Source organism: Neovison vison, chromosome 1 (genome assembly GCF_020171115.1).
Source record: "Neovison vison isolate M4711 chromosome 1, ASM_NN_V1, whole genome shotgun sequence".
In the NCBI taxonomy this organism is placed as follows: domain Eukaryota; kingdom Metazoa; phylum Chordata; class Mammalia; order Carnivora; family Mustelidae; genus Neogale; species Neogale vison.
Genome location: NC_058091.1, coordinates 60,358,756 through 60,381,501, shown reverse-complemented (window position 1 = coordinate 60,381,501; position 22,746 = coordinate 60,358,756). Strand labels below are relative to the sequence as shown.

The 22,746-nt window shown below is 36.0% G+C and overlaps 1 protein-coding gene across 1 annotated transcript; it reads right to left on the bottom strand.

Moving 5' to 3' along the window:
* Positions 1-4,252: 4,252 nt before the first annotated feature.
* Positions 4,253-22,477, bottom strand: NMBR (neuromedin B receptor). The gene is made up of 3 exons (XM_044236616.1): positions 22,042-22,477; positions 7,116-7,464; positions 4,253-4,663 (listed from the first exon to the last, which is right to left on the bottom strand). Exons 1-3 carry the CDS (start codon positions 22,461-22,463, stop codon positions 4,262-4,264), a joined length of 1,173 nt encoding a protein of 390 aa, XP_044092551.1. The 5' UTR covers positions 22,464-22,477; the 3' UTR covers positions 4,253-4,261.
* Between the last annotated feature and the right edge of the window lie 269 nt (positions 22,478-22,746).

The window sequence follows — 22,746 nt, the reverse complement described above, 5'->3', positions numbered from 1 at the left end:
AGGCTCAGAGCTAGGTGTGCTAGGTGTGGAACCTGCTTAAGATTTTCTCTCTCTCCCTCTGTCCAGCCTCCTCCCCAAGCGCTCTCTCTCTCTTTAAAAAAAAAAAAAAAAACATATGGATGACACAGTAAGCTATTACTCTTATTCTAGAATGAAAATGATAAACATAAACTCAAAGACCCATTTGTTTTTGTACACCATCTTCAGGTAACTTCCACATTCCAGGGAAGAAAACATTCTCATGCTTATTTCTAACTTCCATTCTGTCTTCCAATAAATTAACTGAATTCCAGATTCTTGGCAGTATTGACCAGAGATAGAATGTATGAATTTAAAGTCAGATAGATAAGAGCTCTACAAGCTCTTCTATTTTGCCTACCTGCTTATTTACCCCCGGTTTCTTCATCTATAGGATGGGAACCAGCATAATGCCTGCCTTTTGAGGCATTCTTATAAAATATGGGATCTAGCACATTGAAAATTTTTAGTAAATTTTGTTACTTTACTACACAAAGAAAGATAACTTTTAAATACAATAAAAGAAGCTACTCTTATTGAATGCTTATTATTATGCCAGGAAGCGTTTGAGTACATGTGTTACCCAATTTAACCCCTACAATACTGTGAACCCATTTTACAGAGAAGACAAAAGAGAGCGTTCTCTGGTCCCAAGCATTGCAAAGATCCTATCATGCTATAGCTCTTCTGAAATACACCTGTTTAAAGAAGAGATTAACATAAAAGGACATTTATCTACATGAAAAATCATAATTGGGTGAAATTTGCCTCCATTATCGCAGATATTACCACACTAGACATAAATTTTTCCTAATAGTACCTTGAGATAAGATACTACCAAATGGAATTATACAAATCAAGAATCTTATTACTTCTTCAAAGGTCTGTTTCACTCTGTTTATTTTAACAAATTTGTTTTCTCATTTTGTTCTACCTCTGACTAATATGCGTAATTAGTTTGATTTCTTTCTGTAGTTTGATTTCATAGATAAATTTAGGGTTTACTTCTTTTATTTTCACTCTCTGGTAATAAAAACAGTCTTCAAATGTCCAGCACTACATACAAATAGTTCAAAAATAAATATGTAAAGCATGTACAAACTAAACATATAAAATCCAACCAAGACCAAAGCTTGAGCTCTATTTTAATACAAATTCAATCTCATATGTGTGTGAGAGTATGTTTGTCTGTATTAGGCACGAAGTTTTGTTTGACTTGCAAGTATATGATAAAAGTAAATATTAAACATTTGCCCTCATCATGGTGTATATAGAACACATGCTAATACCAATTCTCAGGTATCTATTCCAAAGAAAATGTTTGAGAAAATGGTGCAGTTCACAGGACTTCTTGAAAATGAGAATCATTATTATTATAATTAGGATTATAACCCAGCAATGGAGCGCAATAGCCAGATTCAAAACAAAGCTTGCACAGATAATCTTCAACCTGCTTAATTTATGAACAGAGTTCTAAGTATTGACAGAGTCTCCAAACTTCAGGGCTCAATATTAAGAAATTCTAACTCTCGGGGCGCTGGGTGGCTCAGTGAGTTAAAGCCTCTGCCTTACACTCAGGTCATGATCCCAGGGTCCTGGGATCTACGAGCCCCACATCCAGCTCTCTGCTCAGCAGGGAACCTGCTTCCTCCTCTCTCTCTCTCTCTCTCTGTCTGCCTCTCTGCCTACTTGTGATCTCGATCTGTCAAATAAATAAATAAAACCTTTAAAAAAAAAAGAAAAGAAATTCTGACTCTCAGTATTAACAGCAACCCGAAAGGAAATTTTTTAAATGTAGCCAATAAATAAAAACTTAATAAATAAAATAAAAGGCAAACAAAAGTTTGATAATATTGATAATATTGTATGATCAGACATGTGGCTGTTAAAATTCTTTGTTTAAAGGAGGAAAACTGAAGTCTGGTGCTATCATTATTCCATTAGTGTCATTAGAAAAAAACATTTTTAATGAAAAAGTATAAATTTAAAAATTTTTCTAAAACATCTCCTAAAAAATTGTTTTCCATTCCCGAAAAACAAATCAGATAACAGATTATATAAAAAATGTTATTTTTGTAAACTTTACATTCTTGGGACTTTATAAAGATGTTATGTATATTCCTTTAGCTTCATATATACATATACATACAGTTTCATACATATATAGCATATATTTCATGTATTTGTGTACATATATGAGAAACATATATGTGTGTATACATATATATATATATTTGTGTATACCTTGTAATATTCTTACATATACTTCTAATACATACTTCTACCATCATCTTAATGCTAGAAAAGAGAAAGATTGTACATGGACCAAAGATTACCCTTGGTTCTTTAGATTTTAATGGTTGAGGCTTAAAACATTTAAAGACACTCAGAGTCCATGAATAATTTGTGTGTAATATTCTGCACCTTTGTGGTGAGTAGAGCAACAAGTTTTGCAAAGGTTAAAGACAACTAATCGAGATAGAAGAGAATTACAACTCTGTGAATTGTGTTGGGATAATGGTGCATGCACTGTTGTGAAGCATCTGGATTTAGATCTCACCTTGCCCACAAGGCTGTGAAAGTCCTCTTTAATAACTTCCTTAATAGTTCTGATCTCAATTTTCTAATCTATAAAATAAGGATAATGAGAGGACATATTTCAGTGATGAATTTATCATGAAGTGAATAAAGTCTAAGTTTAGTGCCCTGACAATATGTGATTGGATATAATTGTTCCAAATTTGCAAAAATTCGATCTTTCTGTTTTGTATGTTCGGGTTTATACTGAATATTAAATTAGATAAATAAAAATGATAAAGCTTTAGGATTATGCCTAGAACAGGAAAACCCTTGATTAATGTTCATTACCATTATTATTATCGACCACCATAGACAATTTGCTTGTGTTTATTTTTCCCATTGCTGCATACGATTGAATATTTCATATCTTAAATAGTATGGCTTAGGGGTGTTTAGGAAAGAGCTTAATATATTAACAGAGTTTTCTATTTACCAAATTTGGAAAGAGAAATGGTACGAAATACATTAATTCAAATGTTAGACTTACAGATACAAATCTAAGAAGGGGTAGCTTTTAGAATTTAATCAAGGCCATGTTTGCATTTTGGTGAAATATCTAAAATATTTATTCAGAAAAAACTGGTACTATGTAGAGTAAATGTGCTTAAATGAGATTTCATACACTTGTCAAATTGAACTCCCCAGAATTACACTAATCTTATTGTATTCATACAGAAACTTCTACATATTCAGGGACTTAGCAATGTATACAAAAATGACCATGCCATTTTCTAAGACACAGTTTTGGAACATATGATAACTATTTCACACTCATAATGTAAAATCAACCATATTCATAAGATATCTATTTTACTATTCATAATCAATTGTCCTCATATCTTTAATCACGCACCTAAAAGTTACAGACATAAGCTATCTCTATAAATTATGATTAATCACACAAAGAATCATAATAAATAAGTATAATGGACTTGTAATTAAGCTCTACCTTTTGAATTTTCTATTTTATTTAAACAAAGGAGATAAATACATGCACTGCTTATGAATAAAATTCACCAGGAAATTTGTTTATATTATAATATTGTATATCAAATAATAGGAGTTTGACTATTACCCTCACTGAATCATCAAGTTAATATAGGAATTCATTTCATGCTTCAAGATAAAACAAATTTAAGATAAATACATTAGAGGGGCGCCTGGGTGGCTCAGTGGGTTAAGCCGCTGCCTTCGGCTCAGGTCATGATCTCAGGGTCCTGGGATCGAGTCCCACATCAAGCTCTCTGCTCAGCAGGGAGCCTGCTTCCTCCTCTCTCTCTCTCTGCCTGCCTCTCTGCCTACCTGTGATCTCTCTCTGTCAAATAAATAAATAAAATCTTTAAAAACAAAAAAAAAAGATAAATACATTAGAGTTGGCTCTAACAACAGCTTAAATTTTGAAGCAATACTAATTTATAAACATGTAGAACTGCATCTTGATGACTTTTAATGTGAGATGTATATATTTTTCAATATAATTTAAAGTCCTGTTCAGAAAAGAATGCTAGCTGTGTTTGTCTTGCCTTTTCTGAGTCAATCATGAAATCACCTCATGAATTAGCTGAGCAATAGTAAGAATGAGGAAGTTGTTTCTTTCTGCTCTGCTCAGTGGAGATAGAAAGGTGAGTAAGTTCAGTTCACATAGTGAGTTGAATAGCTCAAATCACAATGCCATTTCCTGCTTCAAGCTGTGTCCATTTAGTAAAACTGAATTGGTCATCATGTTTTTAGCATTGCTTTTCAGAGATGTCATACGCACTGCAGAAGAGCTGGGAAGGTAGCTGGTTGATCCCTCTTGATAGGACTTCCTCCCACAGCAGAGCTGGCTGTTGAAATGCCTCCTGAAGCTTTCACTGAGTAGATAAAGAGCAAATGGATTGACACAAGAATTGCAAAAGCTCAGAACACGGGCAACTAAGGTGACAATCATGTGGCCTAGAGATGGGTCAATCTCATTATAATTGAAAGACCTATACATGTAGAGAATGTGATTTGGAAACCAACAGAAGACAAAGCAGCCCACGAACACTAGCACAATTTTAGCCAGGCGCTTCCGTGTCTCCATCTGCAAATACAAGGAAACAGTTCCACTGGTTAAAATGAAAATGGAACCACCCACACACAAAATATCATGGTGCAAAAAGTAAAATTTACCATGGCATGCAAATGCATCTAAAAACACAAAAATTATTTTCCTCAATAAAGTGATGATTTCAACAGTTTGACAAAGCCTATTTTGGTCACTATACCCTTTCATCTAAAAATATTTGACAGCCTCTACAAGACTAGATGATAAACTATTAATAAATAGCTATGTCCTCATGTTAAAATGTGATGCATAAAAATTCTAATTCTTAACTACTTTCCTGTTGCTTAGTCTTCTGTGTTCACTTTAATATAACTCATGAGTTTGTGTTAAATCCATTAAATTAATGAACCACACAATATACTTAAGATTAGATTTGTTTTAATCAGGGTAATTGAAATACAGCATGACTTTTTAAATCCCTATTCCACAAAAAAAAAAAACAAAATCTAACTTTGAGATTTAGACTTCTCACTTACATAAATCAAAACCTTCTGACATAACGATCAATCCTATAAGTATTACTACGTTAGATTACCTTTAAAAATAAAAAGATATTTTCTTTCTTTTCTTAAACTTCAGATACTGCATTTACTGTTTTATAAGAAAGCCTTCAGGAATGTGACAGACAAAATTCAAGTATTGGAAATAAATCTTTTTAATCTAAAAATCATTTTCTAACATCTAGCGTTCAAGGTTTAGCTCATATTTGTCTTGCTTCCTTAAATATTTAAATGAGGCAACATGAATGTGAAAACTTAATTTATCAAAGGGTATTGAGAGTAGGCAAAATGATATTTCCTGAGCTAAAACTATTGATAGTGAATTAGAATATGCCAAAGAAAACCATAGTGAGTGGTGAACCGGGGAAGCAAATAAAGATGCAGTAAAGAGGAGGAAAGAAATGTGGTACCCCAGATGTATCCTGGTGGTATGAGTTAAGCAACCTGGGAATATTAAGAAACTCAACTGTGAAATTTAGGTTATGAAGCAGTGTCCACCCTAGCAGGTGGAATATGGGTGGAACAATCTTAGGGCAGCATGTACTTAGAGACTCAAATGCACAGGTAGGCTATTGGCATTGAGATTACTTCATAGCTAATAACAAGCCTAGCTACCCAGCCAGAGTTTAGAAGTCCCAATAGAGATATTCACAAAAACAAGGAGGACTAAGGCCATTTTAAAAAACAAAAGTGGAGGTGGGAGGGTAAGAGGAACTCAATTTTAGAAACCAAAGCAAAAACTCAAATACTCCAATTGATAAACAAATTGGATCAGAGGGCAAAGGAAAAAGTGCATTGAGCCCATGACCTGAAATTTTTTTTGTTTCAATGATGCTAGATATTTAGATAATAAACCTATTAACTTATCTATAATTACTTTAGTGATGGTTGATTTTTTGGCTTTTAAAGAAGTTGGATCTCTGATGTTGATGGTCATCAATAAATAGAGGTCACCTTCCATACAAGAACTCTCTCGAGATTCTGCTGTTGTTGAAGTGTGCAACGCCCCAGTCCGTGGCTCCATTTACAACCTAGCAAATTTTAATAATCTGCCATTCAACATGCCTTTAAATTGGTGAAGACCTAACTAAACCTCCCTGTACCTACAAAATCCTTTGGAAGAATTTCCTCTCTGAGAGTCCATAAAAGCATAATTTGAAACTCTGTCCCACTAGACAGTATTTCCAGCTATTTGTGGATTAACACAATTTGTTTTACCTTAAGTTAGCATCTCTGTATATTCCTTAAGGAAGAAAGACTGCGAAAGGTACATCTGTAATTTTTAAATTAGCATATGATTTTTATAGGACAAGCTATAAATTTGAGTTAAAGAAACTATGACTTCAGCGCCAGCCACCTCTGGATCACTCTCACCCTTGTTCTCTGCCTTCTGTTCCCACAGCCCCATTCTGGCATCCTACCCAAACAGCAACCCCAGTTCCCAGACCGTGTCCTATAGTCCTTTCCTGATGAATCCCTCTCCCAGATTTTCTGTCATCCTTAATGGGCTAATGGGAGGAGAGATAATAATTAAATAAATTTATACTTGAAATTTTAATTTTCTGGTTTATGTTGTTTTTTGTTTTTTTGTTTTGTTTTGATTTGTTTTTTGCATTAACATTTACAGGTAAGGAAAAGCCTTCAAAGACATTTTGTTTTAACAACTCCAGACCCAGATGGCAGATGGCAGATAAGCTGGACTTCACTGGACCTCTACAGAGCTGTAACATGGCCACATATCTGAGGTGCCTCCCCTCCTCCTCTGGGCACACCATCCCTTCTAGTCCAGGCTAATGCAAATCCAGTGCACTGTGATCCTGTTCTAATCTTTCACAGTACTGAGAACCCATGAAACAGAACAGAAAATAGCAGCTAAGGCATCTGACCCACACACCCGGAACACACACACACACCCCTACCAAGCTTACCTGTTTTTTAGTATGTTCATTGTATTCTCCAGGAAGATTATGTGCACTTTTAATTAAGGTCTTTGCAATATGATAATAATAAACGCTAATAATAGCCAGTGGAATGAGAAAATAGACCAAGAAGATGAGCACTGAATGAATCTTTGGGTGTAATTCATCCGTCTGAGGGTAAGGTATACACGCGGTGAAGTTGCCATTTTCCAAGCTATCAATGCGCGTCACTTCTGAAAACACGGCTTCTGGAACCGCCAGCAGCAGGGAGATCACCCAGATCCCCACCGCCTTCACGCAGGTCCACAGCACCGCCCCGGATGTCTGGATGTCCATGGGGTTGACAATGGCTCTGTACCTGGAAAGACAACACGCCTCACATCACTCTCTTAGAAGAAAAATGTAAAGGGAAGGAGAAAGAGAGAGGAAGGAAAGGAGGTAGGTGGGGAGAGGAGGAAGGAGATGTTACTTGCTAATATTCCATTACTCGCTAGCTGTTTTGTAGTATATGGAAGACTTCGTATCTCCGCTGTCTGTCTGTCTGCAAATCATTCCACTGCTTATTAGCACAGAAGACAAAAAAGAGAAAGGGAAAGATTTTAAACAGTCATTCCCCAGATTGTATTAATTTGCTTACCTCTTTCACAAGTCTTATTCTAAATCAATAATTTATTGAATATTTGTATTTAAATTATTACATTAAAAAAAGTTATCATTACCAAAATGGCTATAATATACAACAAACCTAAAATACAAAATGACTACAAAATAATGTTACTAAGTTCTATCTCCATACTCTTCTTCAGCTTTTGAGCCTGAGTCTCCCAATTTTTCCTGAGGACATCAGTAAATCTTACAGACTAATCTAAACAGGGATTTCTGCCATAATTCAATCATAAGAACTGTAAGAACTGAAGATGAAATAACAGTCTGTCTCTTTGCAGCTCAAATTTATTTTATGTGGAGACCTCATGAAATCCTCTCTTTCTATTTAAAAGCATCATAATGGTAAAAGGAACCACACTCCAGGACACAGGGCTTAAACAATCCAAATGGCTAACTCAGTCACACACTTTAGGGTAATAATAATGCAAACAAACCAAAATTATGTGTGAACATCAAATTATATTTTTTTCTGAAAATATTTCAGTTCCAGTAAACCTAGAAGGTAACATGATACGGTAAAAAGTGATTTTAGTCCAACAAATCTGAGCCATTGTCTTATCTCTGATATCCTTTGGAAAATCACTTAAGATCTTCTTTATCTGTAAGGTGGAGATAAAAACATTTCTCTCCATGTTTTTTTTTTGATTATAAAAAAAGGAGAGAGCGTCTATTACTGTGACTGCCGATTAGCAGATATTAACCATTCCATGACTCTGTACATTCTCCTTATTTATATTTGATTTAGTCTGGTGTTCTAAAAAATTCAGAATATTTCAAGAACCATAATAAGCAGGTGAGATCTTCTGAGGTCCTCTGAAGCTGTTTCCCATTGCCTGCAGAAGAGGAACAGCTCCCAGCCTGAAGGGAGCCTCTCTTTCTCCTTCCTAATTTGTATCAAATGTCATTCCCAGGCCCTCAATTTGAGAAGATTCATATTTTTATCTAGAGTCTTCCCATGTATGACAAGAAACATATAAATTTTAAAGTAGAACAACAGCAAAGGGCCTTGACAGCAAATTAAATAAAGTAGCATACGTAATGCATTTATTTTACCCAGACTTTGCACATGGCAGAAGACAGTAGGCATGTGTTCCCTCCCCATTTGGCTTAACTGGATGTTCTTAAGCAACTAAAAGAAGAATTACAATCAGTAACTAGAATGAGCTGGGGGTTTTTTTCTGTTTTTTTTTTTTTATTAGATTAATATATTCAAAGATGTTTTTGTTTTGTTTTGTTTTTGTTTTTGTTTTTAATCAGAAAGCACTATAAGTCTATAAAGAAAAATAGTAGCTCCTGATTTCATTTCAGGTCCTGCTCCTGGGTTGAACCAATTTCACATCATTACCTCCATATGTCTAAGAAATGTCCTTCTGCCACTGTTTCTTGAAATAAATATTATAGACATTTGCTTTCAACATACTATTATGGAATTTGAAGATTTTTCTCTCTTATTTCACCTTTATTCCTCACATTGTCAACTTCCTGATTTAGTATGCTATATTAAATGTTTATAAAGTAGTCACTATACTCTTATTATGACTAAACAAGTATCTCACACTGCAAGATTAAGTAATATATTATGTTTTCTTTCTTAAACATGTCTCTGACTTACCTATAGTTGCTACTTGATCAGTTCTATTTGTACAATTTTCCATGTTCCTGAATTTACTTTTTTAAAAAAAAGTTCTTCCACTACCTTATTGGATAATTGGAGTCCCAGTGCTTGAATCTCAATTACTCTCTCTTAGTCTTTTATTTTAATCAGCTCAGCTCCACCTTCTTTTTGGTTTTACTTTCTAAGATACTTAGCTTTAGCTTTCATTCTTTCAACTTTCTAAGATACTTAGCTTTAGCTTTCATTCTTTCTTCTGACTTCTTAAATTTCTGCTATCATATTTTTAATTTCTAGAAGTTCTTCCTAGTTTTCAAATCACTCTTTTGCACAGTATACTATTCTTATGAATATAAGTTCTTATTATATGTCTATGGAACTAATTCAGAAAAAAATTTTTTTCATGTCTCTTTCTCATATAATTTCAATAATAGCTAATAATAACAGCACCACTTCTCCAAAGTTTCAAGCAAAAAAAAATTTTTTTGTCATAATAAAATCCAAAACTATTTAGAAGTAAGAAACCTAGTGGGAGTATAAGACCTGGGTACAGAAGGCCTTTCCACAGGGTCAATTACTGGTCATGTATCGTGCAAGGAAGGGAAATACACTCTGGATCTTTCCCTAAATGATATACATATAATGGAAAGGGGAGTACTGTTCCCTTCACAGAGTCCAGTAACTGTATTTTCACTGTGAATCCATTTTTTTCTTTTTGTATGTTCAGTTGTTCCTCTTTGCTTTTTTTTTAAATTTTTATTTAAGATTTTATTTATTTATTATTATTGACAGGCAGAGATCACAAGCAGGCAGAGAGGCAGGCGGGGGTGGGGAGGAGCAGGCTCACTCCCTGCTGAGCAGAGAGCCCTACCCGGGGATCCATCCCAGGATCCTGAGCCAAAGGCAGAGGCCCAAACCACTGAGCCACCCAGGCACTGCTTTTTTTATATTAATTGCAAGCTGTTCTTGAAATTCATGGAAATATAATTAAAATAGATAGTAAACCAAAACAAACAAACAAACTAATGCATTCAAAGACTTTTATTTGTTTGGTTTCTTTATGCTAGAATTTCTCCTAAAAAGTTAGATATCTACTACCTTCCAATTAATATTTAAGATCAAAGTACAAAAAGCTGATGGTAAATTCTTTTATACATGGAGGAGATGAGAAAAGACCAGAGAAGTTTTGGGGAGTGGTGATGATTACTAAAAATTGATCAATTAACTAGCTTTCCTTGTTAGATTATCAGAAAACTCAAAGAATATCCCGAACTTTCCTTTGTGGATTTAAAAAAGAGGAAAGTCAGGAGTGCTTGGGTGGCTCAGTCGGTTAAGCATCTGCCTTTGACTCAGGTCATGATGTCAGGGTCCTGCGATAGAGCCCAGCATCAGGCTCCCTGCTCAGCAGGGAGTCTGCTTCTCCCTTTCCCTCTGCCTCTGCCTCTCTCTCTCTATCTCAAATAAATAAGTAAAATTTAAAAAAAAAAAATGAGGAGTGGGAGGAAAACAAACATCACTCCCCTACCTTTATTCACACCGCACATCTAACCACATAAACATAAAGCATGTTAGGGAAACTGTGAAGAGGAATGAAAGTTGTAATTCTTTCATTCTGACAAGATTGCCATAGTAGAACCAGCAACAGATCTAGAATTCTTGGTTTAGAAGTAAGAAACCTTGTGGGAATATAAGACATGGGTAGAGAGGGCCTTTCCAACAGGGTCGATTACTGGTCATGTTCTGCAAGGAAGGGAAATAGACTTTGGATCTTTCCCTAAATGACATATGTACAATGGAAAGGGGGAGTACTGTCAGTTCTATAAAGCCAGAAATCACAGTTTACAACAGATTACTGAAGTGTTATTATTAGTATTTAAATATCACATAATTGTCAGAGACTAAGTTTTACATTAATGTTTTATGTATATACATCTTTGAAAGGATAAAAAGTCAAGCAATACAGCACAAATTAGTAAGGACATGTTTAATCATCCTTCCTTTAAATATTTATAAAAATGTAGGAATGAAACAGTCTCTCAGTATGCAAACTATCTCATTAAATTTAGTAGCATAACACATGTGTGAAAAGCAATATTTTTTTTTCTTTCAGATAGTCTCAGAAAGGTATCTTTAATGGAAAACTAGAAAATATCAATCAAAAGGGATTAAAGAGAAAAAAAGGTATTAAAGAAAACATAATTACCATTCATGTATTAAATTTTATTTTAACATTTTATTTATTCATTTGAGAGAGAGAGACAGAGAGCAAAGAAGAAGAGGCAGAGGGAGAAGAAGAAGCAGACTCTGCGCTGAGCTGGGCGCCCGATGTGGAGCTCTATCCCATGACCTGAGCCAAAGACAGATGTTTAACCATCTGAGCTACCCAGGTGCCCCTCATGTATTAAATATTAATAAACAGATAGGTTTCCTCATTAATTTTTGTTTTGAATCTTACACTTATCATATCTGTGTATAGTCTAAATTTAATGTAAAGGGTAATGGAATATAGTCATATTACAACATATGTAACAAAAAATAGTCATCTCAATATCTCAATGTCTCCATCTATACATTTCTGTAAACCTACTAGTTGAATTATCCATAGTTTCTTATCCTTCTTTCATTAGAGGCCAACAAAGAGTTTAAATGTGAACAATCTGACAATGGAGAGAAAGATACTGTGGAAGCAAGAGAAAAAAAATTTCAAAAAATATAGACCCTCTGTGTCAAATACCTCTAAAAATAAAAACAGAAACCTCCTGACCCATAGTAATTTCTCAGTGAACATTTGTTGAAATAATAAGGAAATGTGGTCTGAGCAGCAAGGAGATCACTTTTTTAAAGTAGTTTTGGTAGAGTGGGGTGGTCTTTGGTTATCACATTAAGGGGAGAATAGATGTTAGAGATGGATATGCAGTCTAGTCCAGTGATGCCCAAGCTAGATCAATTTATTCAGAATCACCTAGAGCTGAAAACAGTATTGGGTTTCTCCCCAGACTTACTGGCACAGAGTCTCTAGGATGTAAAAATGTGAATTTCTGCATTTTACTAAGATTTTCAAATGATTCTAAATATAAATCAGTTTTAAGAAACCACCTTTTAAGAAGATTGACTGTGAGGGCACCTGGGTGGCTCAGTGGGTTAAGCGGCTGCCTTCCGCTCAGGTCATGATCTCAGGGTCCTGGGAGCGAGTCCCGCATCGGGCTCTCTGCTCAGCAGGGAGCCTGCTTCCCTCTCACTCTCTCTGCCTGCCTCTCTGCCTACTTGTGATCTCTCTCTGTCAAATAAATAAATAAAACCTTTAATTTAAAAAAAAAGAAGAAGATTGACTGTGGCCATGAGCATCTTTCCACATGATCCCCATGAACTTGCCTGATGCAAAGGACATGCATTCATCAGTGGAGAGTATCGAGAATCCAGTGAAAGTTCAGTGTTGAGAATTAGAGGCATGCCCTTTACAATATGTCACATCATGCTGGCCTTCTTTCATTCTTTTCTTTTTTTTAAAAGATCTATTTGTTTGTTTGAGAGAGAGAGAGCATGCACATGTAAGCAGGGGAAGGGCAGAGGGAGAGGAAGAGGGCAAACTCCCTGCTGAGCATGGAGCCTAACCACAGGGCTCCACCCAAGGACCCTGAGATCATGACCTCAGCCAAAATCAAGAGTCAGCCACTTACCCAACCAAACCATCCAAGTGCCTCACATCATGTTTCATTATTTTTTTAATTTAAATTCAACAAGCCAGGGACGCCTGGGTGGCTCAGTTGGTTAAGCAGCTGCCTTCGGCTCAGGTCATGGTCCCAGGGTCCTGGGATCGAGTCCCACATCGGGCTCCTTGCTCAGCAGGGAGCCTGCTTCCCCCTCTGCCTCTGCCTGCCATTCTGTCTGCCTGTGCTTGCTCTCTCTCCCTCTCTCTCTCTGATAAATAAATAAAATCTTTAAAAAAAAAAAAATTCAACAAGCCAACATATAGTATATCATTAGTTTTTGATATAATGTTCAGTGATTCATTTGTTGCATATGACACCCCCCCAGTCCACACGTTTTAAACATATTTATAGCTTGTAGCAGTAAAGCTTATTGTGAATAAAATTAATAAATTTATTGTTTAAAATTATCAATTCAAGATCATAGAACAGAATATCTAAAACAATAATCTTTTTAAAAATAATGTAATGGAAGTGGGATGTAACTTTGGAAAGGATGAGAAATACCAGATTCAATTACAGAGGCTCAGCAATTCCATTTGTTCTTTATGCTCCCCCCCATCAATTATTTTGTTTTTAACCCATTAAAGTGCATGATTTAAGGGGCACCTGGGTGGCTCAGTGGGTTAAGCCTCCACCTTTGGCTCAGGTCATGATCTCAGAGCCCTGGGATCGAGCCCCACATCGGGCTCTCTGTTCAGCGGGGAGCCTGCTTCCCCCTCTCCCTCTGCCTGACTCTCTGCCTACTTGTGACCTCTTTCTATGGCTCAAATAAATAAATAAAATCTTTTTTTTTAAGTGTATAATTTAAATGACATATGAAAGTGTCACAAGAAGAATGACAATGACAAACCATGTTAGTGAAGGCAACAGGTTGGAGCTAGCCAGTCTATGATTAAAGGAATTGGAGAAAGCCTATAGAAGGTAGAGAGCTGGGGCGCCTGGGTGGCTCAGTGGGTTGAGGCTTCTGCCTTCGGCTTGGGTCATGATCCCAGGGTTCTGGGATTGAGCCCTGAGTCGGGCTCTCTGCGCAGCGGGGAACCAGCTTCCTCCTCTCTCTCTCTCTGCTTCTCCGCCTACTTGTGATCTCTGTCTGTTAAATAAATAAAATCTAAAAAAAAAAAAAAAAGGTAGATAGCTCATTTCCATTAATTTTTCAATAGGCTCATTTTGTTCTCCACTTCAGTGCCTATTATCTAATAATTAACTGCATATGTGAATAAATATTGATTTGAATGAACGGGTTATTTGTCATCCTGACACATAGTTGACATAGTATAAGTAGTTATACAGCTACATACTATTTAAAAATGCTTTCATATTAATTATGTCATTTCACAAAATAATCCTGTGCAATAAAATTAATTTAAGTACCCATTTAACAGATAAGATCATTGAGATTAAGGGATCAAATGAGATTAAGGGATTGAAATGATAGCCAGTAGACAGATGACTCAGGATTCACACAAGACTATCTTGTGACTTCAGAGTCTATATATTTTTTTTCAGTTTATTGCACATTGCAGATACAACTGAAAAACTAAATGCTCTGTTTATGCTACTAATTTTTAGACATTTGATTGCCTTGTTCTTTGAAAGTCAGTGGTATTTTTAAGTGGAAAGATGACATGTCTGTAATCACATTTTCTCAATTTAATGATCATTTTTTATGGGCGAAACTAAGCCTCAATATTACTAGCAAGTAACATTTCATATCTTTTTAAAGATTTTATTTATTTATTTATTTATTTGACAGAGAAAGAGAGCACAAGCAGACAGGGCAGTTGGCAGAGGAAGAGGGAGAAGGAGGCTCTCTACTGAGTAGGGATACAAATGACATGGGGCTTGATCCCGGGACCTTGGGATCATGACCTGAGCTGAAGGCAGACACTTAATTATCCGAGCCACACAGGTGCCCCCATTTCATATTTCTTGAGTCATCTCTAAAAACTGCATTTTCATCAAATCAATGTAAATACTTACAGTCATCTCTAGGTCATGGTCTAATAATCTAAAACTGGTTTCTCGTGAGATGTTTAATGCTTGGTTGTCCCTTAAAATGTGATTCTCTTCCAAAAATTAATTTAAAGTAAATCACAATTATTAAAATTTTCATTTTCAAAATATTCCCCCCAAATTTCCACAAACAATAAAAGTAAAGAAGGTCTACACTGAAAGTTGAAAAAATATTCTCCCATCCAAGTACTAACCAGGCCCGACCCTGCTTAGCTTCTGAGATCAGACGAGATCGGGCACGTTCAGAGTGGTATGGCCGTAGACTGAAAAAATATTCTTAATGAAAATCTGCAGAAGACAAAAATCAAAACCTAATGGCAATAGATAAATCAAGGGAAAGGCTAGGGATAAATAAATGGTTAGCATTTATTTTTGTTCCCATTGAAGATCCATGAGTAACTGGAAATAGAAAATACTGCCCAGAACCTCAGTAAATAGTGGCATTCACAGAGATAGACCATGAACCTAATAACAATGAGTATTCTGTATCAGTAATTAAAACAATAAGTTAAGAGACAGCTCATTAAGTTTGAACCTAGCAATATTAAGCTGGTTCATCACTTTGGAGCCTGGATTAAAACTGAAAATAACATTGATCATACAAAAACAAATAATAATGTTCCTTCTTATTTATAGGAACAAAAACAACAACAATAAAAAAAGGAAATGTAATGAAGATATGTATCATTTTGTATAGAAAATAAACAAATGAACTTTCCAAATACCAGTTGTCAGTATATTTGGGATGTGGGTAGAGTTCTCCATAGAGCTAAAAATAATCTACTGGCTACATAAATGTTATCTAAAATCTATATATTGATTCAAAAGTGAACATAATAATGGAAAGTAAATACACAAATATAGCATATATCTTGTACTGAATATTGAATCAACTCTTTCCAGAAGAGAATCATCTGTCTACACCTCACAACAACATCAACTTTTCTAGAAATGCAATAAATAAACAAGTCAGGATTAACTAAAAAACTTTAAGTAAGAACTTATTGAATGGAATATTATACAACCACAATAAAAGATGAGATCATGCCATTTGTGACAACATGGATGGACATAGAAGGTATTATGCTATGATAAATAAGTCAGATTGAGAAAGATAAAAACCATATTATTTCTTTCATGTGTGAATCCTGAAAAGCAAAACAAATGAATAAAACAATAAAAAAGTAGAAGCAGATCTACAAATACAGAAAATGAGCTAACGGTTGCCAAAGGGAAGGGAAGTGAGGGGATGAGAAAATGGGTGAAGGAGGGTGGCAGATACAAGCTTCCATTATATGGTGAATGTCATAAGAATAAAAGGAACGGCATAGGAAATACAATCAATGTTATCATAATAGTGTTACATTGTGACTGATGGTAGCTACACTTGTGATGAGCATAGAATAATAGAGAAGTTGACTCACTATGTTATACACCTAAAACTAGTATAACATTGTATGTCAACTATACTCATTTTAATATTTTTTTTAAAAAAAAAAGAACTTGAAAATGATAAAATAAAAATGCAATTAAAATCTTTAAAGACCTTGGAGTCTGGTCAACCCTCCTGAGGAATCAGCAACTGGAAAAACCAAAGTATATTGTTATTTTCATTCCTGGAATACATAAACAGGAACTGTAAGGCAGGGACAAATAATAATAAGGAAAATGTTGTTGAACTTCATTGTCTGACCTCTTGGCTCAGCCAGAGCAGATGGGCCCCTATTTAAACTTAACATCACAGGCAAAAGACTGACAGGTACATCTTAGAGCATCTTTATTTCCATTGAGAAGTGGGCCAAACAGAATCAGTATAAATTATTAACTGAAAGACTTGTCTGAGATGTTGCAACATGGAGTAGCAGGATGAGTAGACCCCCAGAGACAGAACTCATCACCCAGCTGCCTCACCAATACAAGTGTCCCTTTTCCTGTTTTGGTCTTTCTCTGCTCAAAACGCAGGTAGGGAAATAATAGGATCCTAGCTATAGTCCCTCAGTCTTACAGTTGAAGACATTATTCTTAATTTGCAAATGAAGAAAATAACTGCATTATGAGCATGTGTTTTGCACTATTTTATCATCTTCTCCAACTAGAACATTTGAACCTAACAAATGTAGGACTAGCACTCACATGCCTGGTGTGTTCCTTCTTATTTATAGTGTGTCCCAAACATTTCAGATCAAGGTGGATGAATAGCTTCAAAATAATCTTCAAAAACTATAAAGTCATGTAAAAATTATGGCAATAGTGTGAATATTATAAAAATTATCCAGTACCTCCAATGTGGTATTTAGAGTCTTTCTAAAGAGAAGAGAAAAAGGATATAAAATAGAAGTATTTGACTTACTGGAGTAAAATATAGCAACTTTTGTTTAACAAAAAAGTACATATTCAAATTAAAAACCAATAAATTCAATGTAGGTTATAATTTATCCTGTTTTATGACTACATAGAAATAACATTGAGCAGTTGTAATGGAAAAAAAAAAATGTCCTTTTTGCATTGGCAGCCCGAAAACTTGCAGAAAAACATGTGACTCACATTTTGTGGTAGTATAAGTCACCATATAGTCTTCAACTTTTTATTTTTCCTCTACCTGGGTTTCCTCCCATTTTTATTTCTGTTGTATGTTGTTTGTATCTTTATTTTTAAGCTTCCTTAAATTCTTTTGGAACAACTTGACAATAAGAAAGCCCTCACTCTGATAAAATGGGTTATCAGGGCAAGTGGGGAATCGGAACTCTCCAGAAGAGTTTAGAAATACACTAAGAAATATATAATGTCAGTGCAGAGAAGAAAAGGCTTCTCACATGCTACCCAGGACTCCAGACTGAAGGATCACATGCTACCCAGGGCTCCAGACCAAAGGAGAAAGCATCTGCAGGCCGGGCCAACTGGTTAATGAGTATCTGAGTTTTGGTCCCAGCAAACAGATTATGGCATTCCTCCCCCTCCCTCAACCCCCTCCCCCGCCCCATCACTAGATTGAGACCACTAAAAATTTTCTTACAGCCTAGGGAGTATAGATCCAGAGCCTACATTTGATCTGTTCCACTGTTTTAAAAAATAATTATACTGAAGAGAATATCTGTTTCCATTGGCAAAATATCCAAATAATGTTAATGATTCAAGGTTCATACCTAACAGAACCAGTTCAGTTATGGAATTAAATCTGATTATTTCAACAAGCAAACAGAAGTTTGAAATCATGAATATTTTAACACTTTAATCAGATTTGGTGCAAAATTACTTTTGCTTTCAATCCAATATTGGCTATTTAATATTAGAAAAACAACATAATCCAATACATTAAATTAATATTAATCTCACCTTTATTATTTTATAGATTTTTAATATTTAATTTATAAATGCATTTTAGTTAACACGTAAAAAAGGAATAAGAATTGTCTAGTTTTACATTTGTAAATACGTAAAATTATAAAGTTTGCAAGGAATCTGAGAAATTTTTCCTGTAAAAGAAAAAGAACTCATTCTTAAAAGCTATTTGCATTTTAATTAGGGCCTTTTAGAGGCCGAAAGGTCTTCAAGAATCAAAGAAATCACATTCTAAGCTTGGAAATGAAGCTACTGTATTAGATAGTGAAGGAGAGATCTACAATGTCAGCCATAAACAAAGTACGTTTATGGAACTCAAACTACTCAGTGTCACAGCACACATGTAAGTGTGTGAGAGTGTGTGTGTGTGTAAAACTGTTAAAAATATAATACCACAGAGAGTCTATGCAAGTGTCTGTAATTAACTATTTAATATGAGCAAGCAAACAAGTACAATTCCAAAATACAAAAAAAATCATCAAGATAAAAGTAGAAACCAAACAAAAGTCAGCACGCTCACCCTCCTGGATCACACTGTTCTCTCCTTGACACACTCTGGCTGGGATATGGTTCTGAGGCATATCTACAGTGGACAGAAAGGAACTTTCTAAAGGATAAATCAGTTGCAACTTCTCATAAAAGTTTGCAAAGCCAAGGATAATAATCTTGAGTACCAAAAGTGTCACCCACACAACCCTTTGGCCCTAGTGATCAAGGTGATTTAGGCCCCAAGGTAGATTCATAAGAATTATATTTCTTATGTCAGTCTCTGCTCTAGAACACTGAAGTCCACATCACATTCTAGTATGCTTTCTGAAATAGAATTATCTTCCTCTTCCTTTTTCTACATCACTGTGATCTCTACTTCTAAACTCTCTCTTTTCTTAAGCAAAGACATTCAAGCCATCTCATGAAAACAGGATATTTGGTTTAACAAACAATTGAATTTAAAACTTGTTTAAAAACCCTACTAACAGGGTTTTGAGTTTTGTGTGTATGTGTATGTTCTGTTTTTTCTTTGTTTAGTGTTCCTGTTGCTACAACTACTCTTTAATTTTGACTTTGAGACATTTGTTTTACAATCACATTTATGATGTTCTGTTTCCTTTGTTGAATCTAATGAATCAGCTTTTGCAATCATTTTTCCTTTTTTACTCTTGGGTGCTTTGTTTCAAACTGAATTTTTCCTACTATTAGTAGGAAAGATCATTAATAAATTTCTTACGATTAGAAAAGTAATAACAGGGGCACCTGGGTGGCCGAGAGGGTTAAAGCCTTTGCCTTTCAGCTCAGGTCATGATCTCAGGGTCCTGGGATCGAGCCCCGCATTGGGTTCTCTGCTCAAGCAGGGAGTCTGCTTCCTCCTCTCTCTCTGCCTGCTTCTCTGCCTACTTGTGATTTCTGTCAAATAAGTAAATAAAATCTTAAAAAAAAAAAAAAAGAAAAGCAGTAACATGGCTTAATGTGAAGAGTATGGGCTTTGAACTGAGCTCAAATGCTAGATCCATCTTATTACCAGATCACGAAAGTGTTGCTTAATTTCAAGACTTCGTTTTCTTTAGTTTAAAATGGTAATAATATTAATACCTACTTCATAGTGTTGTGAGGGTAATAAACTCACACACAGAAAGTACGTGCTAAGGGAGATTAGTATTCTATTTATAATCAAATTGTACAGGAAATCAAAACATTTGTTTAAATAAAATATGAGGAGATGAAGTACTTATCAACATGTGATTACTATGTTCTGGAAGAAAAGTACACATGTAGACAATATCTAGCAAAACATTTCCAAACCACTTTAATTGAATATTGGAATGTGTGGGTCATTTCATCACTAGTGATTTTAGTTACTTAGTTTATATTTCCCAAACAAGCACTAAAAGGCAAAGTAGAACCTGGACCAAGTAGAAAAGGTAACCCACTTTTTATTTTCTTTAGTATAAGTTGTTGTGCTTCATTTGCAGAGTACCTGCCACACATAACAAACTGAAAAAGTCAGTAAGTACGTGAGGAATAGCGTGTTCTCTCAGCTCAGTCAGAGCCAATTTACCTGTGGGTCTCCATGATAATAGGTTGAGAAAAATGGCATGAAATATACTCAAGCCTTGGATCTTGCTACTTATGGAAATAAAAGCACAATGATAGTAATTTTAACTATTGTAATGATAGCTATTCATTAACTTTTATTCTAATCATTAAGTAGAACTTTTTTAACTTTCTAATTAAAATAGATCCGATAAGGAAGGGCAGCTAAATGAAAAAGTCACATTTTAATTATAGGAGTCAAAGAAAACTTCATAAAAGGTAATAGAAATGGTGTCCTATTAGCAAGATGAGGTGCATAATTTACCCAAAGTCACCTATTTTTATAGGAATGTGATTTTAAAAAGAATATGACACAACCCAAAAAGTCAATAATATTTGGTTTAAAAAGATAGGAGCTCTCAACTCCCCAGTGATCATTGTCTTTCCCTCAGTGAAGAAGAGCTCTTCAATGCCAGAGTGATGGAGGGGTATTATTGCAAAACCAGGAAATTTAGATGGACTCATTTTCCATTAATAACAAGATGTGAATTAAAGAAGAGGAGAGTAAACAACTTAACCATCCAATTGTTTGTCTAAATAGCATAAGTCCATATCCTATCCACAAGGGAATTAGACCAACGTACAGTTGCCTAATTGGACATTTCATCACCATCCTCATCCAGACATCCTTTCTGCTTAAATGCCTGAAAGCATGATCATAGAGAGACTGAGGTAGGGGCACTGAACCAGGAGTCAGCTGAACTGGATTCTTCTCTCTGTTCTGCCAGTGAAATTTACATTCCCTGGGCCTCAGTATCTTCACCTAGAGAATGACACAGTTGAATTTAGCTGATCTGCAAGGTAGAATAATGGTCACTTCCCCACAATTAAAATATGTGAAAAGCAGATTTGATATCAAAAATCTATTTTTACAGCACCATTTTAAGACACTAAAATTTGGTACCTACCTGTTGAGAGTGAGGTGGGAAATCAGTTGACTTGAGGTATTAAAACAAAAATGTGTAGTCATCGGTCTAAAGAGCACTTACTATTGTAGTTGTTTGACTTCAAATAAATAACAGAATTTAGTTAATAAGTGTAAACGATATTTCCCCATATTTGAAAAACCTCAAAATCAAACATTTCCCTAATATGAAGTCAGACATTCTTACCTATCAGGTTATTAATTTGGGCACACAAGAAAAGCTTCTACATGGTAGTTTCACTGTTGCCCGATTATTCTAAACTTTTCTACAAAATAGATGATAAAGATTTCCAAAGTGTGTGCAGGGGAGGAGGAAAACCAGGATATGCACTTTTAAAACTACTTTCAAACTAATGCAATGTTAAATATCTTAAAAGTAATAATTTTGTTATATACATTTTTCAAGCTTCACAGCTCAGTCCGTTTTAACTCCTTCTACTCTAATTCCCAGATACACTCTCCTTCTCTCTTTGCCCATCCCCAGCCATTCCAACCCCCCCACCCCCTCACCCCCCGCAGGGGGGGCACTCCTCCCCCTCTCCCTCTCTTTTCCAGGCCACACCACCACCACCTGCGCCTCACCTGTCGGCGCTGAGGGCAGTGAGAGTGAACACGGAAACCCCCACGGAGGTGAGCTGGATCACCGGGATCAGTTTGCAGCCCACTTTCCCGAACATCCACTCGTCAAAGAAGTAACGCGAGGCATCCACTGGGACGCAGGTCAGCAGCAGCAGCAAGTCCCCGGCGGCCAGGTTAGAGATGAAGATGTTGGGGACGCTCCTCATGGCGCTGTTGGTGATAAAGATCTTCACCAGCATGATGTTGCCCAGCAAGCCCACCGTGATGATGAGCAGGTAGAGGGTCGGGATCACGCAGCGGATCGCGAACTTGGCGCTGGTCCCGTCGGAGGGTGGCAGGAAGTCTCTCTCCGACACTCCGGGGACCAAGTCGCCCGGATTCACCTCTGCGGTCTCGGAGAGGTTGCAAAGAGACTTAGGGGGCATGTTCTCCTTTCCGGGAGAGTCCACTGGAGTTTCCATGTGCCCTGGTGCCCTGACAAGTGCACCACACACTTGGGCTTAATCAATTTCCGTCTCACAGGGGCAAGTTTACTGCCTGGGGAGAGCGAGTCACACTGCCACGTCCCAAAGAGGACCGGGCCTTGGTGAGAAGTCTGTCCACGCTCAGGGGCTTCACTTCTGGAAAGGGCACACGGGCGCGTGCAGGCTCCAAATTTAAAAACCGAAAAAGGCAAAGCATTTGCGTCTTTGTTCTAATCCTCAGTGG